We start from the raw sequence: 22,953 nt of genomic DNA, 5'->3' as shown, positions 1-22,953 counted from the left end.
TCCACTGTGTGTATTCCATTAAATACAAGCAGTGTTAATCTATGTGAGTGGCCAAGCAGGCGGCGGAGTGTGAGTCAGTGCGGGGGTGTGGACATGGAGTGAGGGTAAAGGGCCAACTAATGCTGAGTGGCAGTTGATAATGCCAGACCGTTATATCAGCATCTGCCCTCCGGCTCCATGCTTACCTCTCCGAGCCTGCTGCTGCCATCAAGCATTTCCACACGGACACAAAAACACACACACACATACACACACACAATAACATGACTGCCTTGCAAACACTCTGCATTCTGCAGCAAACAGTCCCTTGCACAAAATCTAATCAAACAGAGGTTATGTGGTGCCTCAAGCCATCGCAACAAATTACAACTTCATTTGATGTGCATATCTCATCTGCAAACACAAAACACATATTTGCACACGGAGACCAAGTCGAGCCCGGCCTCAGAACAGAAACAAAGCACCATTTGAGGTTCCGGGTAGGGAGGGAGCAAGTGTCTTTCAGAAAAAACAGGAGTGTATCATAGCTGCAGTGTGACTACCAGTTTCTTTTATATTAAATATATAATTAAATCCTCTTATGTTCGTCCACAGCTGAGCATGACATTTTGAATCAGCCACACAATAATAATGTAATAAAGTCGGCCTTGTGTGACTCTGATCTCCACAGCAACCATCCCATTAATCTTAGAACACCACAGATAATATAGTGTCCCTGTCTGTAGTCCACTGAACAGCGCAGATATTAACACACAAGGGGCGGATCCAGGGATGGGGACATGGGGGTGGTCCGTAGTCTTTTAACAAATGAAAACTAGTTACTTATGAACAATACTAACGATAAATATATCGTTAGTACTGAACCAATATGACATTAGTTCAGTACAAGTACACAATCTGCTTGAACAAGAAACAATGTTGAAAATATATTAAATGAACAGAGGCTTTGCTCAAAGCTGTGGAGCTATCATAGCCCAAGGAATAACTCAAACGTGCTCCTCGTCGTATCAGGAGATGTACTGTGGAAATATAATTGGCCCCTCTTGTGTAAATTGTGGCCCCTGATTTAGGGAAACAGCGACACACGCACGCAAAGAAAACACAACCACAGACATGTGCGCTCATCCAGCCTGAAAAAAAAAGGTGTGAAAACAGAAATGCAGTGAGAAACGAACCCGTATGAGGACTGACAGCTGAATTTAGTGGCACATAAGGCCAGAGCGGAGGCCTGGCATTGACAAATGAATCGAGCGGTGCTGAGCTTGTGAATCAGCTCCTTTCCACGTTGCCCAGCACAGGAATGCCACGGCAGCTTGAGCTTTAGTACAACAAGAAGGCCGAATGCCAGACATGAGCGCATATTTATTTATTAGCCCTTGAACCGTAATTTAGACCATGCTACGTTACAGCAGACCTCGGGACCGGCTGGTTGGCAGTGGATGTTGTGGTTATGTTATAGTAAACACAGCGGAGGGGAAGTTGAATAAAGGGCACAGGTGAGTGCACATGAGTGGATCATGTAATCAAAGCCCCCCCCCCCCGCACCACTGGGTTATTTACTTCAGCAAACCTCAAACTCTTATCCTGATGTTTCAGGCAGTACGAGGGAGGGTTCCAACCTCCATCTGGACTTTTTCACTTACACAAGGCTAAGTCTTTATCCTTCACTTGTCATTGATAGTGATCAGAATTAGAGCCGGTGAGCATAAAACTAAATATTCTGAAAAAGCTTTTTGCCATCAGTAAAGTTTAATATGTAGTGTAGGTTGATTTGTAGGTAACATTTATCATAAAGGGTAGAATCACGTGCTTGAGATGTATTGTGAATTCCTGTTGATCCCTAATAGGATCTGTCATGTCACTAAGGGTTTATTTGATTAGTTGATATTTAATAATGATCATTAAATGTATGTCATCCCACAGGTTACTTAATTTAGTACACATGCCTCCATAGCTAGAATGAATTAAACTGGCAACCACATGTAATCTCCTGACCCAAGGCACTGTCAGATTCCTGACACCACATTAAAGGTAGGGTTGGTGATTTGTATCTGAAACACTTTATAATCCTATTTGCTGTAATCCTCTTCTTGTCCTGATAGACATCAATAAATAAAGTCGTCTGAAAAAAAAGGAGCAACTAAACTGGTTTCCGTGGCCGTCGCAGGACTGAAATGAAAAAAAACACTGATCATGATTTGCTGATGTACCTGTCTGTCATCTGGTTGCCTGTGTTCAATGAGCATCAGTCTTCAGAAGCCGGAGAGACGCCATAGCTGGAATACACTTAATTTAATCAAACTGGTGACCATAGGTAATCTCCTGCTACAGGACCCGACACCTCAACACCCTGAGTAACTTTGACAAAGTCGTGCTCAGATTCCTGACACAACATTAACACCCAGCTCTTCTTTAAAAGTGGTACTTCACTGCTTTCAACACTCACTTCAACAACAACAAAAGATATCAATAAAACACCTCTCATCCTCTAAACTGTAGCTCAAAAATGAGGCATAAAGAAAGACCAGGGTCAAATCTTCACGAGAATAGGGATCTCTGTCAAATGCAAGGCTCTTATCTGCACGTAACCGCACTCAGCGAATATGGCAGCATATGAATTATTGCACAAAGCAACTGTGGGTTGATTAACTAATCACATAAAGTCTTACCCACTTTATCATTCCAGGGATTCAACGTAAGCCCTGCATTAAATCATCACACACTGCTCGAGCATGTGTTTTGCGGCCCTATTATACACTGTTGCATTGTGTCTCCGTGATGACACGATGATTAGCGATGAGAGGCCGCGTTAAGAGCACAATGTGGTGCTGACAGATGGAGGGCAGCCAGAAGTGATGCGAGACGGCCAGTGGAAAATTGTGCAATCCCTGGAAATTAAGCAAACATTGATCAGCAGAGCACGGCCGCTCCCGTGGCCCGTGAGCCATGAAGCCAGCACAGAGGGCCGGGGGAGGGGGGGGGGGGGGGGGGGGGCACCACGGACAAAAGCCTGTCACAACCACTGCTGCAGGGGGGGCGGGGAGTCTGTCCTAGCCCGCACATGCCAGTCACTCATTCTCAGGGAACGCGTCATCAAATGATCCTAATTGATACCCTGCGAGAGGAGGGTCACTCTGTATTTTTTCGTGCTCCTGAATCTGAGCAAAGGAAGGAAGCAACAGGGGGGGGGGGGGTAGAAGAAGCACCAGCATGCTAACCTTTAATACAGGGAGGAGGAAAATGGCGGCGTACCAGCTCTATCTCTACAATTTTCTCTTTTCATTGAGGGAAAAGTACTATTTCATTCATGCCATTTCCGTTCATTCATCAGCTGGGGCCAGCCCAGACTCACGGTGCCATCTCCACCACACCAACATTCTTATCAATGGATGTGACGTCAGCAGTGCCTGCAGCTGGGGGGGCGGGGGTGGGGGGTGATGATCACGTGGTCCGGTGAGGGTATATACAATAAAGTTGCGCTGGCCGTGGTGCTGAAAACATTCACTCAATTGCACATTAGCGCCAGTGCTGCTGCCGCTGCTGCTGCCACATACAAAACACAGCACACAGCTGAAATAAAGAAGCGCCAGTGTGTGCGTGCGTGTGTTTTCTTTTTCTTTTTTCTTCTTCTTCTTCCTCATGTTGTTCACAAGCTGAAGAGACAGGGAGAGAGACAGAGAGACAGACAGTGAAAGAGAGAGAGAGAGAGAGAGAGAGAGGTGGAGAAAAAGAAAAAGACAAGACTTTCTCTCAGGTGCTCCGCTATTCATGAAAAAGAATCTTGGCTTTACCCGCGCTGTGAGTTTCACCACTTCCCCACCCCCAAAGTGGGACCCCAGGTAAGTGAGACCAAATCTCATTTTCTCATATTATTCATCAGTTGTTGATTGTTGATTGCTGCTGACATGTTTTTACTTTGTGTCTTTTATTTAGTTGATGTTTATTTTTGATTTAAAGGTGGAGTTAGGCTTGGTTTAGGTTTGTGGAGTGTGGGAGATTGTTTTTATTTGTTTTTTTATAAAATCTTAACTTGATCATGATAATTGATCATACTCCTGCAGCTGATGGTGGTCTGATTATAAGGTAGTGATGTGAACCAGGACTGTTTCTAGGTGACTTTTTATCATCAGGTGAAACGAAATACATTTTTAATCTTTAGATAATAAGAAATAGTCTCGTTGAAAGAGACAATCTTTTATTTCTTATGAGATTTTCCCAAAATTAACAAATTAAAAAAATTATGAACAAATCAAGTGTTTTAAAAATAAATGTATTAAGGCTTGTACTGAAATAATTAATGTGTGTTAAAAAAAAACATGATTCCCTGCTTGTTTTGATGTGGGTGACGCATAAAGCCACTACAAAGCGTAGACAATTATATTTAATAAATAGCAGCTGCTGTTCAGAAGCTCCAGATATTTTTTAGACGTGAATGTAAGAAAAAAAATCTCTTTTTAAGCAGCATTAGGATCGGAAGAATCAATTTCCAGCTATTCATTTGAAATTAAATTAGAGTCTCAGTCATGAACTGCAGGTTGGTTATCTTATTAAGAGGATTTGTTCGTTTCCCACCTTCCTGCTCCGGTTTGTAAAAATGGGATATATTGCGCTGTTCCCGGTGATGCCCAAATTTGCGCTCGTCTGCATTCCACCACTGCCACCGAGGGGAAAACATGCTCCCACCACACAAGGACACAAAGGCGCGTTCCTCACTGACTGCTCCTCGGTCCCTTCTGCAAAAAAAAAAAAAAAAGCGGCTTCATCCCCCCCAGAAATCCAACATCCAGCTCATTTACAATTTGGATGGACCACTCAGGACCGCAGGGTTAAATAACTCAACCGCAGCCGCTGGTTTTACGCATGAGATCCCCGTGCGCGCCGTCTCTATTTATTCCAGTATCCCGTTCACATCGCTCTGATGCTTGGAATACCACACAAATCCCAGCTGGTACAGACACAAACCTCGGACCAGTTTGTGTTTCGCTTTTTGTCTGTTTAAGAAAGACACGTTTAAAATGGCAGGAGCGCGCGTTTTGGTTGGTTTGACTTGGAGAAAGAGGTGAGGCTTTTTTCCCCCTTTTTTTTTTATAAACCAGAGAATTAGAATGAAAATTCAATCCATTAACGTGCATTTCTTAACTATTTCAGTTTTGTTTTGATAAATATCGTGACAAGACAAAAGCAGAACAGCAGAGTATTTCTCCTCAATCAATTCAAATGCAGGCTGGGGAGATAATGACTGGGTTGACGCACGACTACAGACAGGGGAAATGGCTCTTGTGCAGGATCGGAGCGCAATTTTCTGCATGCAAATGATTACCTTCCCCCTGACAGACACGGGGAATTCATGCAGAAAATATCTAAACAATCACGGGTGGTTTTTGTGGTCACATCGTATTCGTCCATCTCTGCTTGCAGACGCTCTGGGGCTACACAGCAAGGGTAACATTACATTGAAACAGATAATACAACACTAGAATTGCATTTTCCACAAAAGACGTTTAGAATAAAAATATCTGTAATGTAAGAGGACAAGTAGAAGCGCGCAACTTTCTTTGTTGCATTTGGCACGGCTCATTAGATTGACTATGGGTGCGCGCATTGTCCTCATACGTGCGTTCATTTAAATTGCTCACAGTGTTAAGTGCTTTTGTTCGGTTGCCTCGAGGTGCAAATATATTGTTTGTAAATTAGAGACTGGTCATCTAAGGGATATTTCATTTTGTGGGTTTTAATGTAAGTGCAGTATTTATGAATCATCATTTAGTATTTTAGATTGGCCTTTTTTATATTTCAATGATCCTGATTGGCTCATATCATGATTAAAAATCAAAATTATAATTATTTCAGAAACAACTAGAACGAATGATGTACGAATCAGTTCTCATGTCTTTTTTCTTTCCCCCTCTGCCTACTTCTTCTTCTTCAGGTGCTTAACCTCCCTCCTGCCAGTTCTGCATGGTCATGACCTGTCATCACGCCCCTTCCACAGCCCACCTCATCCTATTGGTCCTGCTCATTGTCACTCCACAGCTGGCTGGCACCGCCCCTGTGCGGGGTGAGGGAGGCGAGGGAGGCGAGGGAGGGGTGGAGGGGCGCACCCGGACAGACCACAAAGAGGACAGCCTCGCCCCCTTTCTCTCGCCCCCAACCCAGAGTCTCTCCAGCCTCGACAACGGGTCCCTGGACCAGGACCCGGGTCATGATAGCCAGTCAGATAAGGTGATGGACCCTGTGCAGGTGCTCGCCGTTCTTCTGGAGGCCCTGGACCACCCAGGGGAGAGTGGAATCCAGGCGAGCAGAGACTGGGGAGAGGATCAGAGTCAGGAGCTGGCCTCCATCGAAGGGTTGGAGGGTGGTGAGATAAGGAGAGGAGGACAGACAGTGGGAGACAGGGGGGTGGAGGAGGAGAGAGAGCGGCGAAGGGCTGATAAGGCTATTGAACAGCTAATTGTGGGCCATTTGACAGCTGCTCAGGGTGATGACTTACAGGAAAGGGGGGAGGAGGAGGATGAAAACACAAGGTCAGAGGAGGATGCAGGGTGGTCTGTGGAGGATGTGAGACCTGATAGTGAAAGTGAGGAGGAAAGGAAAGATGAAAAGGAGGGGCTGGAGGAAGGGAAGGATTTAGAAAGTCTCTTAGTCAAAGCCAGGCTGAGTTCCACGTCACAAGGAGATGAATCCTCTCTGCAGCGCAAAATAAGAGGCTACTTCCAAAATATTGACTTGGGCCTCCAAGATAACGAGATCCTGCCTCCACTGAAGGGCTACAAGGCATATAACACTCAGCTGGCACGAGCCGGGAAGAAGCAGCACTGGCAGGAGAACCAGGCCAGCAACCGACCCGCCAAGGGGGGCAACTTCATGGACGACTTTGAGGATGAGGGAGAGGAGCTGGAGGAGGAGGTTGAGGAAGAAGAGGAGAGCCTCTCCCACATGCAGGAGGAGGCGAGAGCACGTGCAGAGAAGCAGGAGGTGCTCCGACAGCAGGAGGAGGCGGAGCGAGCAAGAGAAGAGGAGCAGAGGCTGGCAGACATCGCCTCTGACATGCTGCTGCAGTACATGGGAAGGAAGCAGCAGTCCTACATGAAGCCCCGTGAGAAAAGCAGCTTCGGGGCTGTGGGAAACACAGCTGAGGACAAGCGCTCCGAGGAGGTCCTCCCAGATGAAGACGACCTAGACCAGCAAATGATTGACAGGCTAATTGAGATCAGCAGCAAGCTGCACCTGCCCGCTGATGACGTGATTGAGATTATTAGTGACGTGGAGGAGAAAAAGAAGAAAAGAAAAGAGCTGCAACAGCAGCCAACCAACAGCAACCCTGTCGCCCCCCGCTTCAGGCCTCTGGTACCTCCTCCTCTGGCAGCTCCCCCTATCTACCACTACACAGCCTCAAAAAACCCCAAGAAGAACCCCTATAAGTACAACAAATCCAACAAGAAATGGCACAAGGACAAAGTCAAGTCATACAAACAGGAATATTGGTATAAGCCTCAGAAGCAGCTTGATTATTGGTACAAACCCCAGAAACAGTTTTTAGCCTTCCCTTCCTATCCATACTACCAGAAGCCATATCGAGCCTACTACCCTGTTTATTTCCCATACCCCAAAGCACAATATTATGGCAAGCCCTCCCCCTCCAGAGACCAGCCCTTCGGCCCTCAGGAACTTGACCTCCAGCCCCCAAGGCGCAGGCACAGGGCCGGGGGTAAGAACCGTGGACAGGGCTGGAGGCAGCAGCCACCACCACGCCTGCCTCTCACCCCTTACATCTCTAACTACATCCTTCCTCACCCACGGACCTACCAATCCTTACCTCCCCCCAAACCAGTTACCACGCCAAGGAGAGGCAGGCGTCCCCCGTACTACTATCCACAGATCACCCCAGGAGACGACTATGAGGAAGACGGGCTTGTGCCTCAGCTGGACAGTGAGGAGGAGCTGGAGAACTTTATTGAGAGGATCTACATGAAGCGCAGAATGTATTGAGAGACTTTTTGGACATTTGTCAGATCAGAGGGACAGACAGGTGGGATAGTTATACAGTGGCTTGAGAAAAGCTAAAAGAAAGAGAGGTGAAAAAAAAGACTGAGATGAGATATGTGTTTTGAGCCTGATGACGCACTCACACACACACACATACATACACACACACACACACACAATTACACACATGTGCACACACACACCAACATGCCTACATACATTCACATTTCTGACACATTCACAAGCTGCTGTGCCCATTGTAAGAGAACCATGTTTACAACATCGTTTTGTATTTTTTTTGTTTTATATTCTCTTTATGTCAAACTAAAATAGTTTAATGACTTCTTATCTACACAAATATAAAACAAACTAAACACTGGTGACAATATATGACAGTTTATTTGATTTGTATGTGGTGTGCGTACACCACTGGTCAAAAGTTTGACAACACACCCAGTGAAAAAATTTCTGAGGCAAATAAATAATTTAAGAACACCAAAAAATCGAACTACTTCAAAAAAAGAGTACATTTTAACAGAAGATTGCCTGTGCCAATGGTACCAGGGTAACAGTGGACTGTGTAGGTTGCAATCAGAATAGTGAGAAATAAGACAAGTGACAAAGGAAGACGGACTCGTTGGTCAGGGGTTCATCCTACAGCAGGATAATGGAGGAAAAACTAGACTGGGTCTCCACATGATGGACGACCAGCACAGTCTCCAGTCTTGAACCCCATTAGGCTGGTTTGTGATGAACTGGACAGAACTGGGAACATATCTGTGAGAGCTTGTGATGCCGTGTTGGGACAAACTTTCTGAAAAATGTTTGATTTCCATCCAGGATAGATGGGTACAAAAATAGATTAAATTCAGGATTAAAGATTCCTTGACTTTTTAATGTTCTATCCTTAAACGAAACTTAAAAAGTAAAGTTTCAGAATTGGAGGTGTTCTAAGCTGTTTGACCAGTAGCGTAGTTTCCTTTCTTATTCTCGATCGGATCCACTTTAAACTGCTGCAATTTGCAAGGTGCCAGATACACACATTTCACTTTGTTAAAGTGAAGATTCTGATTTTTGCCTTACAAGCACCATGGTTCTACAAGGGAAATATCATAATGCATAATTTTATCATCACTGCCTGACCCAATGTGGAAACCCTGCGGACTCCTAAAGCACAAACTTAAACACTAAACACTTCCAACCTGGTGGACTAAGGGTTTTCAACCATTTTGGGATCCAGAAGTTATTGTGTCAACGTATTTATGGCAGACCCACAATCACCACACAGCACTCTTCAACCATTGAGGAGTCCTTCGTATATATTTTCTCTGATTGCTCATCCACAGTTAACACTTTTACTCTTGTATCATATCTGTGATCTCATTTTCCTTTTCTTTTCAAGAAGAAAAAAAACTTGAAAAGACACTATGTGTTTGCAGCCTTTTTTAAACAGATCTCCAACAAGAGGCTACAAGAATTCTGTTCATTTTCAGGAGAAATTCATTGAGGAGCTTCAGGCCGGGAAGTCAGGGATTGTGCTTAAAAAAAAAAAAAAAGGGTTAAATGCACGTCTTTCTACTTGCATCTTTAAAAATGAACAAAAAAAAAGAACAAAAAAAAGGAGAAAAATAAAACAGTGTGGAGAATCCAAGATGGTTGTTTTCTCTGAATAAACTGTGAACATAAAAAAAGAAATCTCAAAGGAAGAGGGCCACTGTGTCCGCAGTGAAGCCATCTGTCTTGTAAAAGGAGAGTGTTGTTGTTGATGTCACCTTTAGCATTGTAAGATGTACAGTGTGAAATAAATATGCCCGTGCAATGTGTAAATAACAGCATGATGATTACTAGTTTTGCTATATGATAAAAAATAAAAGCAATTATTTTATTAAAGTTCAGTTTTTTAATGGCTTTTTGGAGAGTGCTATGTTTTTACTTGCACCTATAACAAGAACACGGGATTCTTGAGGAACAAATCAAAATGCACAAAAGAGAAAGACAATCAGCTGCAGCTCTGTGACTCACGTTGGTCACTGTTACATCAATACAGGGACGAATGTAGAAGAACAACTTTAGACCGAGTATATCAGAGTCCCACATAATCAAAATGAACACGAGCATGGGACTGAAAAGAGGGAAGAATAGCAAAAGAAAAGGGGAAAAAAAACTCAGAAGGAGGGTGGGAAACAGTAACTGCAGTGATTGATGAATCACATGATTGGTGGATGAGTCATCCATCTGTACACTTTACTGCGCAGGACCACATGCTCAAACACACACACACACACACCCACACACACAGACACACACATACACACATTCTCTTTGAGCTGTATAGTAATTTAGCTGCTGGCATTCAAGATAAAGATTGAGTCGTGTTCCCTCCTGACTGGAGCCAGCCGACTGGCCGGTGGAAAGGTGTTTGGTAGATGGGTTTTTGCCATATCTTGTTCCCATACCTCCTCCTCACTCTCACTTCACACACGCAATATGCCCTCCTGTTATAATTCTTTGAAGTGCTCCTGGCTGCCGCTCATTTGGTATCAAAATTAACTTTACACACAGAGATTGTGGTACAAATACTGACAGCGATTAGCAGCACGTCAATACGGCCTAATTGCATGCTGTCTTGCCCGGTTGCTCGACATTGATTGGAAAGGTACCTTTCATGGCTGTATCTTGAGCGATGCCAGCGCACCATCTTATGAATTCAGACGTTTAATCACACCATGTACCTTCTGTCAAGAGCCCAGCTGGACATTCACCGGCCGACTGTAAGAATGTATATATTAATTTGCTGTGGTCTCAACTGTGACCATCAGCCATTGAGATAAAGAAAAAGATACAGCAGCCAGCAACAGCAGGATTGTCAGAGCAGCTGCCGGTACAGTGACCCTGTCTGTACCATTCATACAGTCTATGTAAGTGAAATAATATGACAGATTATTTGGTTGTGTTTTTCGTGGGTAGAAGTAAAGGCATAGTTCAACATTTTGCAGATATTTACAAGACAAGATCAATAATAATGTCATATCTACAGCCCATAAAGTGATTTTAGCTAATAGTAAATAACAATAATAATAAGTAGTTTAAGTAGTTTCAGGGGTCACAGTGGTGCAGTGGCAATGCTCCTTCACAGCAAGAAAGGTTCTGTATTCGAACCTGCCAAACAAGGCCTTTCTATAGTTTGCATGTTCTCATGTGTCTGAATGGGTTTGCTCCAGGTACTCTGGCTTTCTCCTACAGTCCAGAGACATGCACCTTAAAGGTCCAGTGTGTGAGATTTAGTGATATCTAGTGGTGAAGTTGCATATTGCAGCTGAATACCCCTCACCTCCCCTTCCCCTTCCAAACACGAAGGACAACCTGTGGTAACCCTAAGATGTCATAGAAAACTCAAATGGTCCAGTTTGGACTTCTGTAAAAAACATGGCGGCCTCAATAGAGAGGACCCGCTCCCGATGGAAATATTTGTAAGTATTGAATATAAACAACAAATTAAAGGGTAAAGTAAACAACAATTCTAACAGTTTAGGTGATAATACAGTGGTGCAAATATCACTAGGATTAATTTGTATCCACCTTCTGTAAATAGATCCTTTTCACCTAAATCTTACACACTGAACCTTTGAGTTAAATTGTATATAGCCATGTATATTTGCACATACAGGAAATGCCTGGCATTCATCCTAAAGTGGAATTTCTCAACTCTTGGTAAGCAGCTTTTTGAAGTGATTTCACTTGAGTCCTCATTGGTTGGGTCTGAGGACAAAAGGTTTGGAAATCTAGGGTAGCAAATTTAAAAAGAAGCGACGTGCAATCTCACCTCTGCTTGAGGCTAGCTGAACGGTTTGAGTTGCAGTATGGGTAATGTAGGAAGCAGGTATTGACAGTAAAAAGGACAAGATTATCTCTGGTTCTGTACAGATTTTTCTTCCTGGCCACCGCGTCCAACAACGTTAGCGCCCTGATAAATCATCTCTGTCTGTAGGTTTATTACAACGAGAGATACCTGCATCAGGGAGACAGGGCAGATGAGCCACAGAGAAATTATCAAGTTAACAGTTGTACTGCCGTCACTAAGTCTGAGTAAAACCATACAGGCTGACGTCGATGAGAATCTGCTGGTGTTTGGATGTTTCCAAGAATAATGTCTCCATCAGTAACATCACAAAATAACATGCTTTTATCCAAATGCTCAGCTGTTGCCATCCGCTATTATGATAGCTTTCATCTCTGCAGATCTAACAGGACACTGTGCAAACATCTACAGCTCTGGACTCTGGAGGCACCTCTGCACTGAGGTGATCAAACAACAAGATCATAGAGTTCTGAGACTGCATTCCCAAAAGAGACAGAGTTTAAAGGTATCGGCTAAGAGTGGAGAAACATGAAAATTAGGAGCATGTCAGTTATTATTGATTTAATGTGTAATTTAAGTATTACTTGATCTGTGCTTTACTGTAACATAATGGTATTCGACATGAATTCATTATTTTTATTAAAATAGATTTTACTGACAAAAGAATTGAATTCCTAATACAAGTAAAATTGATTATTTATATTCCCATTCTTTTTTTATTTACAGTAAATAAGTGTGAATACATTTTTATATAGAGATATGACAAATACAATATTTATAATTTAATGAATTCAGTTGATCATTTAATTTTGCTCATTTAAATTAAATCATTTCATTTTCCAATATCGAATCCAATCTACTTCCTCTTCATGCACATAAGTGTGTATTGATGAACATCTCATCTCACAAGCACCGACACACTGCTCACTTGTCAACTCATCACCGTGGACGTGAGTGCATTCATTCAGAAACAAGACATCTTCCATGGCAACAGGGGTCCACCCTGCCCCAGGTCTCTCAGGAGCTGAGACTGGGACGTCTTCACTAACTGTGGTGGGTCAATCCGTTTTTAGTTAATATGGCAAAATAGCTCGTATATAATATTTCAAATTTACCTAAGGGTATTTACTATCAGTAACAAATGTGACATCCTGAATCCCTTTTATGATAGGTTGATATTTTTATTGATGTTTGAAAAATATGACCCGTCAGATGAGAGATCCTGGCAGAATAATGACTTCATTCAGATTTCAAGCTTGTTTTATTTTCTACCTGATGGATTTCTCCCACAAACTGTGGATTTACCAGGTTGGAGACGTGACAGTGGCTGAGTCGGTCTTAACACCTGATGCAGAGGAAGCCGATGAAAAGGAGCTGTTAAGTCGTCTCTTACACCTTGTTGCCAAAATGAGGACAACAACAGCATTGTTGAGATGCTGCTATTTACATTCCCACATTCGTATTCCTGTGACTTACAACACAATTGAGATTTGAAAATATAAAAAAATGCCAGCACAATAGCATAATTGTGTGTCTCGCTTTAGATCACATTATGTCCTTACAGTAATCATTTATATTTTTGCCTGGTGGGGGTGCTATAATTAAAATGCAATTTGAATTTTTCAAAAGCCTCCAACTCTCTCAGGCACAAAATTTGGTTTACATCCAGCTTCTGGCACAAAAGAGTCTGACAGCGCAGCCATTCATCAGTAATGGCCCCAAGAAGCCAAAGCATTTACGGAAGCAGAAAGAATGCTTCCATTAGTAATATGAATGTTGAATTAATACAGCGACAAGACCTTCAAAATCTGATTAAATAATGATCACACAATTCTACAGCGCTGGTAGTGGGTCTTTGGTTCACCCTTTAACTTTGAATGCATAACAAGTGGTAACACAAAGTGACCAACACAGGCTCGGCAAGCGTTTGTGCAATGAATTCGTTACGCATGGGCACCACATGAAATGGGACCAAATCATCATTGCAAAATCTGACACAAAAATGGATCGTATTTGTTTGCATGATAACTGGCTTGCCTCGTTTTTTTGTTCAGTAAAAGGATGATGATGGATTTCCTGTGTTCTTTGTCCTGTTTTATGCTGTGTGTATCCTCTGTGCTGAGCCTCATTTTGCAGCTATTTCTGGCAGATTTTGATATGATTTGCATATTGCAAGGAAGAACACATTACATTTTGGAGTGGATCCGGATCAGGGGGCCGATCCAGGAATCTTTTATCACTTTCTTGATCATGGCTTGATAGCACGGCAGATGTATCCACTCTTTGTATGTACTTCTAGTTTGTTTGTTTGTCAACAGGATCTTGTGAATCTTAGTGTGGTTCCATAAGGAGACTGTTGGGCCTTGGAAGAGGTCTACACTCTACTGAGAGTCATCCTAGCTCTGCCATGTTTTTGACTCAAGATGATTTGGCCCTTGGTGAGTTTGAGTCTCTCTTGTGGCTTTGAAAATGCTCACATGCCAGAGGGCTGATTTCCACTCCTCTTTTGCAACTGGGAAATGCTGCTAATTGGCATTTAACCTGAAACATGACCTGAGTTTGTTGCAGTATTTGTAACTGTGATTAAATAACTTTCTAGTGAAAGACCAACGAGGTGAGTTAGGATGCCTTATCTAACCCAGTGAACTCTATAGTCCTCTTTGTTAAGCAATTACCAAAAATCTGTGCTTTGGTGCGCCAAGTGAAAAGTGTGAGGCGCACTGATTTTGTGGTGTTGTAGTTGATAGTTTACTTTATAACTCTTGATTTTGTTAAGCAAAGTATGAAATTATTCTCCTGCTCTAAATCCAAGAGGTTTATCCACTGTAAGGGTTTCAATTTTACATTTTGCGGCTCATTCGTTCGGCGTTCTGTCACCAAGCTGTTTCGAGAATAGAAAACTGAGATTTTGGGGGGAAAAATCCCCTGAAAAACTACGCATGTCAAATAACTTCAATATATACCCCCAGGCAAACGTATAGAGTTAGTGTTAAAAGCACAACATGGCTTGAAGTGCTATTAAACCTGTTTACAGTTGAAGCATGCAAACATCCATTGTGTGACACAATTGTTTACGCAGCAGGTAAAAGCCAATAAAAGAGTCAACATGTTTGAACCTTCTGGTAAGATGATGCTCATCTCGGTCCCGTCATCCTGCTCTTTGTTAATTTTCTTGTCTGTTAAACGACCATTTTGAACTCACAATGCAGCTCATTAGAAATGCTTTTACCGGCCATTTGGACGAAGCAAGCAGAGCTACAAAGGCCGGTCCCTTGAAACGCCGTCCTTTGTTTATGATCTCTGCAACCCCTTGTTTTATTCTTTTAGCTGCTTCCTTTCATCTCTTCTTTCCCTTTCTTTATCCCACCCCTCACCTCCTTCTCCATCTTCTCCCCTTTCCCCCCCCAGTTATCCATGCCCCCTCGCCCCCCTTAATGCTCCCCAACACACAATCTTCCTCTCCTTTTCTCCTTTCTCCTCTCTCCATTTCTTGTTTTGTATGCAAGCCCCAAGGGAGGCAAATGGGTGAAAAGCACTCTCCCTGCGCCACTGTCACAAAAGACTGGTGACTCATCGCCACTTATGTTCCCGTCTCCCACCTCCTGCAAAAAAAAAAAAAACATATACAGGAAAAAAACTCAAATTACTCCCTACCTGCCATGCACTTACAGGATAACACACAAACACACACACACACACACACACACAAAGGCACCCACGCACACACAGATCAGTGTGTGCAATGGACCATAACACACACACACACCCTTTAGGGACATGGAAGAATGTACACACACACATTCCACAGCTCCTCAACACCATCCTGAAATTAAAACCCAAGTCACATCATTTAGTTGATAATTATGGTCGAAAATGGTGTTCATTGATGTGCGCTGCCTATCATATCTAATGAGATTATTTCTAGTTTGTAAAGGCATTCTCATGTTAATGAGGAGGTGAATATGCTTGAATAGAGAGCTAAATGTGGAGCTGCTCATGTAAGAGATGCTCTTGAACTAGGTGAGTACAAGGTAAGAAAAGGGAAGAAGAGAGTGAGACAGAAATTCCCTGTATGGGTTAGTGATGAGGCTCTGGTCTCATTTCTCCATCTGCGGATGATGAACCGGAAAAGAAATGTTTTTCCTCCATCTGCTGGAAGGGTGAGTCACTTACACTGCAGTCACGGTGCTGATGTGGACACAAGATGGAAGTCTTGAATGAACATGATGTACAGAGTGACGCACACAATATTTAAATCACGCCTCATCCAACGAAGAGAAACCTACTCAATCACACACTATGCTTTCATGTTCATTCTTAATATGAAATGTAACTAGTTACTATTACAATCATATACAAGTATATTGAGGTAAAAGCACAATATATGCCTCATGGAAAGTAGAAGTACTCTTAGGTCTAAATACCTCAAAACTGTGTTGAGTAAATGTACTTCTAATTTTGTATCTACTGCAACATTTGCAACAGTACACTATGTTCATACTTTTCAATAAACCAGCAACTGCAACTTGAATATTAATCTCCACCTAGGAGGTTATGTTTGTTTGTTTGCAGATTACACAAAAACTACTGAGCCAGTTTCCATGAAATTAGGTGGGAAGGTGGGGAATGACCAAGAGAAGAACCCATAACATTTTTAAATTGCAAGATTGATTTCTCATGGGAATAAATCATAGATCCGGTCAGAGGACTGATGTTTTTAAGTGTGTGCAATTAGTTGCAGATCCAAAAAAAAAAATCTGGATCTAGTGAATTTAATATATCTGGTGGCAGAAACTTGGACTATGGGCAGAAAAGGTCTCTGGTTCGTCTCTGGTTCGACTCCACGGAGAAACAACAAAAAGACGAACCTGGATTGATCTGTCCAAAAATCCAAGAGGATTCTCTCTACCCTGTCTAGTGCCCCTGAGCAAGGCACCTGTAGTAGAAAAATTAACTAAACATGCTTAACAAACTATTTTGTATTTGGATAGTAAGTTTCTGCAGCCTTGTAAGAGACTTTTATGACTTGTATTTACATACACAAAATGTTTAAGACTTGAGCTGTTTTATGGTCAGCACTGTTAGTGCGGTGAGACCATTTATTACTTAATTACCCATCAAAGGAAGGAGTGGATGTCTTCTTATCACCTAAGGAAACACATGTGAATCAGCTGTTAATGTTTAGATTCCTCTCCTTCCCCCACCATGGAACCTGTCTGGATTGGTTCAGAGGGACAGCCCTCAATCCTCCTATATAAGATCTGTGTTTTTGACTGTTCTCCATCCTCACTCTGAGACCCTTGTGGTTTCCCTGTGTTGATCCTTTCTGCAGAAAGCCCCTTATTAAATACACGTAGATAACTTTGTTGTTTCCAGACTCTTGTATCTCCAGATTTCCATCACACACCTTACTCCCCCAACATCTGCTCCCCGAGCGCCGTACATGGTTGCTCACTGCTCTGTGTGTCCTGCACCAGATGGGTCAAAAGCAGAGGTTACATTTCCCTACCTGCATGAGTGTGCCTTTGCATGTCTGTGCATGTGTTTGGGACAAATAAATGCATCTTAATCTTAATCTTAATCTTAATGTGATGAGTGCCATTCGATCAGTCTGAGTTGACATGTCCATGTCCAGGGATATATTTTGTCAATATGTGAGACATGCAACATAGAAAAGCTAAATTCCACAAAGCTCATGAGGTGGAACTATAGGGAACATTTAGAAATTCTGCTGAATTAAAGACCAGCGATCTGCGATTATACAAATAAAGAATGTTGCGAGGAGCTACATTTTAGAATGTTATTATTTAAATTTTACTGTTCTTTTGGTGCTGAGTTAAGTAATAATCCTTCAAGTAGATGTCATACAACGGGATGGAGATGTTGTACAATGCAAACTGAGTGGAATCTACTCAGCTAGTTTTCAGTCTCGGCCTCTGCAGGCCTGCTTATGTTCACGTGGATTCCACCACAGAGTCACCAGAGCCCTCACCTGATTAGTCTTTACAGAAACCTGCTTGTGAGCTATTCAGACACATCAATTATTGAAAGCCTGGAGTTTCCGTTTCACACACACGACGAGGGAGGGGTGGAGGGTGGTGAGGAAGACAGACACACACACACAGGGGGCTGAGGAAGAGAGGCAAAAGTCCAAGAACAGTGGGTTTGAGAGGAAATAACTCATCAGGAAACCCTGGGAGGGAAACAGATGAGCGGGGATGGAGGGAGAGAGGGAGGACCGGGGAGAAAGTACGGAGAGGTGAGGCAAGAAGAGACTGATTGTTGTTGACTAATCAGGTAGCCTCCTTGAGTGTAACAGTAGAGCCTGAGCCGGTGCAATCAGCTGAAGATTGATTGGCTGATAACCTTCTCGTCAGGCAGTTAGGAGGGCATGTTTTTTAATTCCGCCGCTTCTCTCTCGAACCTCAGTGGGACGACTTCTACCCAGGTTGACACAACGACCCAGGACTGCGGTGAGGACCGCGCCCAAAACGTCCAGGAGACAACCGGAGACAACAGGGTCGACAGTGAAGCCTGGGATGGAGTCGTTGACCCCGTGCAGGTCAGGTTTGGCAGAAAAAATGATCCATTTAACCACACAACACCTTCATTTTTGTGTATTTCACTGTATATTTTAAAGGTATATTTATTTAACTCAAGGGAAACAGTTTTCAGGAGGAAATGGGCAAAAAATGTGGCTCAGGATTCTAGGTTGAGCCTCAGTATTGTATGATTGACAGGAGGTTGGGGAGGATCTATGTATCGATGTCACAGACACCCCGCCACAGGAGAGTCTGACACCCACAAAGACACAGGACAATGCTGACGGCCTCCCATCGTCCCCCCTGCCAGCCGACGAGGAGGTGACCCCCCCTTCAGTGTCATCTCATCCCTCCGACCAACAGAGTAAGTCACAGGCTCGGACGTGCTCAGGTCAAGGTAGTTGTGACCTTGTGTGTGTACTTCTTACAGATTGTCTCTTCACAGATCGTTCCTCCGAGCCCTGCTGGTATTGCATGAGGTCTCTCGACTCAGAGTATCGTCCTGAAACTCCGGAGCAGGTTTCCACATTTCTGACTCAATAGCCTACATCATTTAGAACATGGTGTTATTGTTTTCAAGGTTAAAAGTCAAACAATTCTCTACAGTTCATTAATAATTCAAAACGGAAAAAACTGACTCCTTCAAGTCGGAGTGCTAAGTATGAAGACATGAAATCATGATGATATTGAGCAGCTTTTTGGAGGCGGTTCTCTGAGGACAAATTATAGTCCTGACTTTCTAAATTTGACTTGTTAAGTCCCGTCCAAGTTGATTTTACCTGAATGTGTTGCATAAAATGAGCTGTCAAATATACTGTGTAATTCTATGTTGGAGCAGTTCCCTTTATGGTGACACAACTCACCCCATGTTGCAGGAAGACTCGGTTCCTTCGTCACCACTGCTCTCTAGTGGCCAGAAAGTGAGCTACCAGACCGACCCCCGCCCTCACTTCGGTGTGGCCTGGTCATCCCACTCCACCTGTCGCCCTCTGTGGGGCAGCGAGGGGCCCTGCTGGGGGCAGCGGCACCAGGACGCGCCCAACCAGATGCACACGTGTCCTCACTGTCATCTGGGCTTGCCCCCGGATACCCTGCGGTGGCATGAGGTTGTAAACACACACCGACATAAAAAGAGATGCACAACTCCCGCCAAAAAATTCCACAGATTGTGTTACTGTGTTTAACTTGAGGGCCTCTGACTGTTTTCTCTCTCTCCGTGCACAGGCTAAGTGTGTGCTGTTTGACGGGCAGAGGAACTCAAACGCATAAACTGAGTCATCGTCAGAGAGAAACGCTGCCTGCACTTAATACAAAATAACAGGCCTGTCAACTCTCTGTGTTAATGCACCCAGGACTTTGCACCAAAATGTTCAATATCTGTTTCTGCTGGTGAAAAAGTCTGTTTACTCAAAGCCATGTTCATTCCTTATTTCAAGTACAGTTCATGTTTAATTTGTGTGATATTTTCAATGTGTTCACACAAATAAACTGCATGTGTACCAGAAAAGATACTGGATGAATACACTATATTCTGAATTGAATTTGAAATGCTTGCACATTTCCTTCTTAACTGTTCTCTCAGGGCATCGGTGTTTGCCATGGTAGGAAATTTTGTAAAAAGGGGTCTGTAAACTAGTGGGCATACGTTGGGAACAAAGGTTATGAAACTTTGTACCTTCATTTTTGAAAAGGGGAATATTTGTTTGGAAATGCTGCGTCACTTGCACTCCTGATGCAGACTGGGCTACCAGAGCTGATCTTACAGCTGGTCTTACTCTTCAGACGTTTGGCCACACAGATGCGAGTCATAGGATGTTTGGCAGCATTATCACAATCAAATACTCTGACACTGATGGTCTGAAATATGTCCTGTGCTTAGCCTTTTGTTTACTGCACTCAAGGGCAGTCCAATCACATGTTGTATTAAAGGGATTGACAGACCCCTCTACCAATGACTGTCTGTTGTTCAGAGCAAAACAACTTTAGACCTGAGTCATGTCTCATATTTCAGATGTGACTCGTTGCTAAAAATGGTTTCACTGTCTCCAGGACAACCTCTTTTCATAATGCAACCTCGGCTTGTGACAGTAAGAATCACTTTTAACTTGATCTGCAACCGTATTTTAGTTCAGATTTTATTACTTGATTGCACAATCCATATTTTATTATTATTTTATAAATTTGTCCAGTGTCATAAATTGCATGTTAATGGGTGTTGGTGGAAAGTGCAAAAGGGCTTTTGTCAGATAACATGGTTTCTGTAGGTCAGTTTCGTTTTATATGAACATGGGGAGGGCCAGCAGTTTCACAGGGAAGGCCTCACGTGCACGGACATGAACGGCCACCAAAGAATCACACTATGTTAAATTATGTATAAATAACTCCTGGATCTGCCCCTTTGTCCGGATCTGCAACAGAATTCAATGAGTTCTTTCTTGGCCCATGTCCCATCCTTCCACATAGTTTCATGGGAATCCATCTACTAGATTTTGCCTGACTGCTGACAAACAAACCAACCAACCAACAACCAAACCAGCGGTCAGGGGGCAAAAACAGAACCTCCTTGGAAGAGGTAATACAACTAAAACACTAACAGCAGAAAGTAATATCGCTTAGGTTTACGAGATAATACATCTATTGGTCAAAAGCTTGTGAATAAATGGGCTTTGAGAAGTTGTGTTGAAATAAGGGACATGGTGGATATCTGCCAGGAGAAAATTCCAGAGGGGGGGGGGGGGGGGGGGGGGTCGGGCTAATGCAAAGGATGGTGAGCAGACCTGTGTCCAAGCACCATTGGTCCCTGGACTGAGTAAAAGGCTTGAAGAGGTCTGATAGGTGCTGAGGGACCAGAGCATAAGGGATTTATAAGAGAGGACGAGGATTTAGTAAGTTATCTGGGACTTGAGTGGAAGTCAGTGAAGAGATAGAATAACTATTCTCTGCTCAGGACGATTGACTTTATATAAAGATGGACGACATGACAGCTCCCCAAAGTAAAGCAAAGCATTTAAATCGCACCCCATGGATGCCGGCAGTATAAGTAATGAACCCTTCCTCAATGCATTTCAAATTTACTTTCTCTTGTTTTAGGTAGTTCTGATCACACTAGTGTTTGTTCAAGTGTTCATGATTTCAGTCTTAAGAAGTTGTTTGATGCACATGTGAAACGTCATGATTGACATCTGAAACTGACTGGCTACTGGCTGAGTATGTGTCTTGACCTCAATACCGCAGAAGGTCCAGAGACATAGAGTCATGGGCTTTTTTGGAAATCAGGGAAGTAAAGAGGCTGCTGCAAACAAGTCTAGGAAATGACTGGAATTGGAACTGGAGGAAATTTTGACTTTTTACCTCCTGGAAGGTTTTTTTCTCTCCATGAACTCAACACTGTTTACGAAGCACTGAGCACATGCACTGGAGCTTGTAGAAGAGATGGCAAGTGCAAACAAATGAAACTAATGAAGCATGAAATCCGTTTGTTTTACAGATTAATTGACTTAGTGATCAATTACTGATCATTTGAGTTTGTTGAGTTCTGGCTGAGTCACGCACTCTGACTGTTTTTCTCAGGAGGGGTGGGGGCTGGGGGCTGTGGGTATGAGCGTGAGTGAAAACACTGACCTAGTTTCATTGTAAAGGGTGATGGGGGAGGCTGTGTGTGTGTGTGTGTGTGTGTGTGTGTGTGTGTGTGTGTGTGTGTGTGTGTGTGTGTGTGTGTGTGTGCGTTCGGGCACGCTCTGGCATGGGGAGAGCACTATTTAAAGGGAACAGGGATTAAGAGGCAAGAGCAATAAACCAAACTGATAGCACGGCTCATGACACATGAGCAAGGAAGCTAAGTCTGTTTTATGTCTCAATCTTGTACATTTTATAGCTTCAACATTTTAATAACATAGGCTATTGTAACTGTTGATATTTCAAGTCTTTAATTTTATGTCTACATAGTTGCTCACAATTCACAATAAATACTCCTGCATACTAAATGTGTGTGTATAAGATACAATGGAATTTAACAAATAGAAACAAGAGGAAATAGAAAAGAGCTTGGATATATAATATATTGAAATTCCAGACAGGTAGAAAAATATATTTTTCTGCATGCAAGCACATGTAGCTTACCATGTACGTAGATAGACATATCTACATGGACCATGCACATCTAGATGTAGGCTAGTATGTCTAAAATTTCCACATCTTACAAGTATGTATGTAGATATATAAATACATATCTATGTGTACATGTAGATAGACATGTCTGTGTCTGAAATTAAGACCCCTATGTATGCATGTGTAGACATATCTATGTCTTTTCAATTTTATCAATATCGTATATGAAAGACATATGGATGTAGGGATACAGGTGAAAACCGAGTAAATAAATGTACGTTTCTAAATGTGTGTATTTAATGTGATATCACCAGTATCTTTTATTCTTACTTTTATTCCATTCATATGTTTCTATTTTTTTTTTAATATTTCCGTAAACTTAGTAATTATTATCTTTACAATTAAGTTCTGCATGTTAAATATGATTACTTACTGATGGCTAGTTTTGATTCTTGCTCC

At 42.8% G+C, this 22,953-nt stretch overlaps 2 protein-coding genes across 2 annotated transcripts; both read left to right on the top strand.

Annotated features, from left to right (window-relative positions):
* The first annotated feature begins 3,622 nt into the window (after positions 1 to 3,622).
* si:dkey-175g6.2 (GRB10-interacting GYF protein 2) lies at positions 3,623 to 9,807 on the top strand. Its single transcript, XM_062405524.1, has 2 exons — positions 3,623 to 3,839; positions 5,930 to 9,807. The coding sequence occupies exon 2, from the start codon at positions 5,959 to 5,961 to the stop codon at positions 7,987 to 7,989; it is 2,031 nt and encodes a 676-aa protein (XP_062261508.1). The 5' UTR covers positions 3,623 to 3,839; positions 5,930 to 5,958; the 3' UTR covers positions 7,990 to 9,807.
* An 8,256-nt stretch (positions 9,808 to 18,063) lies between these two features.
* Positions 18,064 to 19,794, top strand: LOC133969845 (uncharacterized). Its single transcript, XM_062406548.1, has 6 exons — positions 18,064 to 18,104; positions 18,275 to 18,407; positions 18,586 to 18,751; positions 18,833 to 18,906; positions 19,263 to 19,493; positions 19,612 to 19,794. Exons 1-6 carry the CDS (start codon positions 18,064 to 18,066, stop codon positions 19,654 to 19,656), a joined length of 690 nt encoding a protein of 229 aa, XP_062262532.1. The 3' UTR covers positions 19,657 to 19,794.
* Positions 19,795 to 22,953: the final 3,159 nt, after the last annotated feature.

The sequence above is a fragment of the Platichthys flesus genome, chromosome 15 (assembly GCF_949316205.1).
Source record: "Platichthys flesus chromosome 15, fPlaFle2.1, whole genome shotgun sequence".
NCBI classification, from domain to species: Eukaryota; Metazoa; Chordata; class Actinopteri; order Pleuronectiformes; family Pleuronectidae; genus Platichthys; species Platichthys flesus.
The sequence above is the reverse complement of the archived record's forward strand: the minus strand, read 5'-3'. Positions and strand labels throughout refer to the sequence as shown.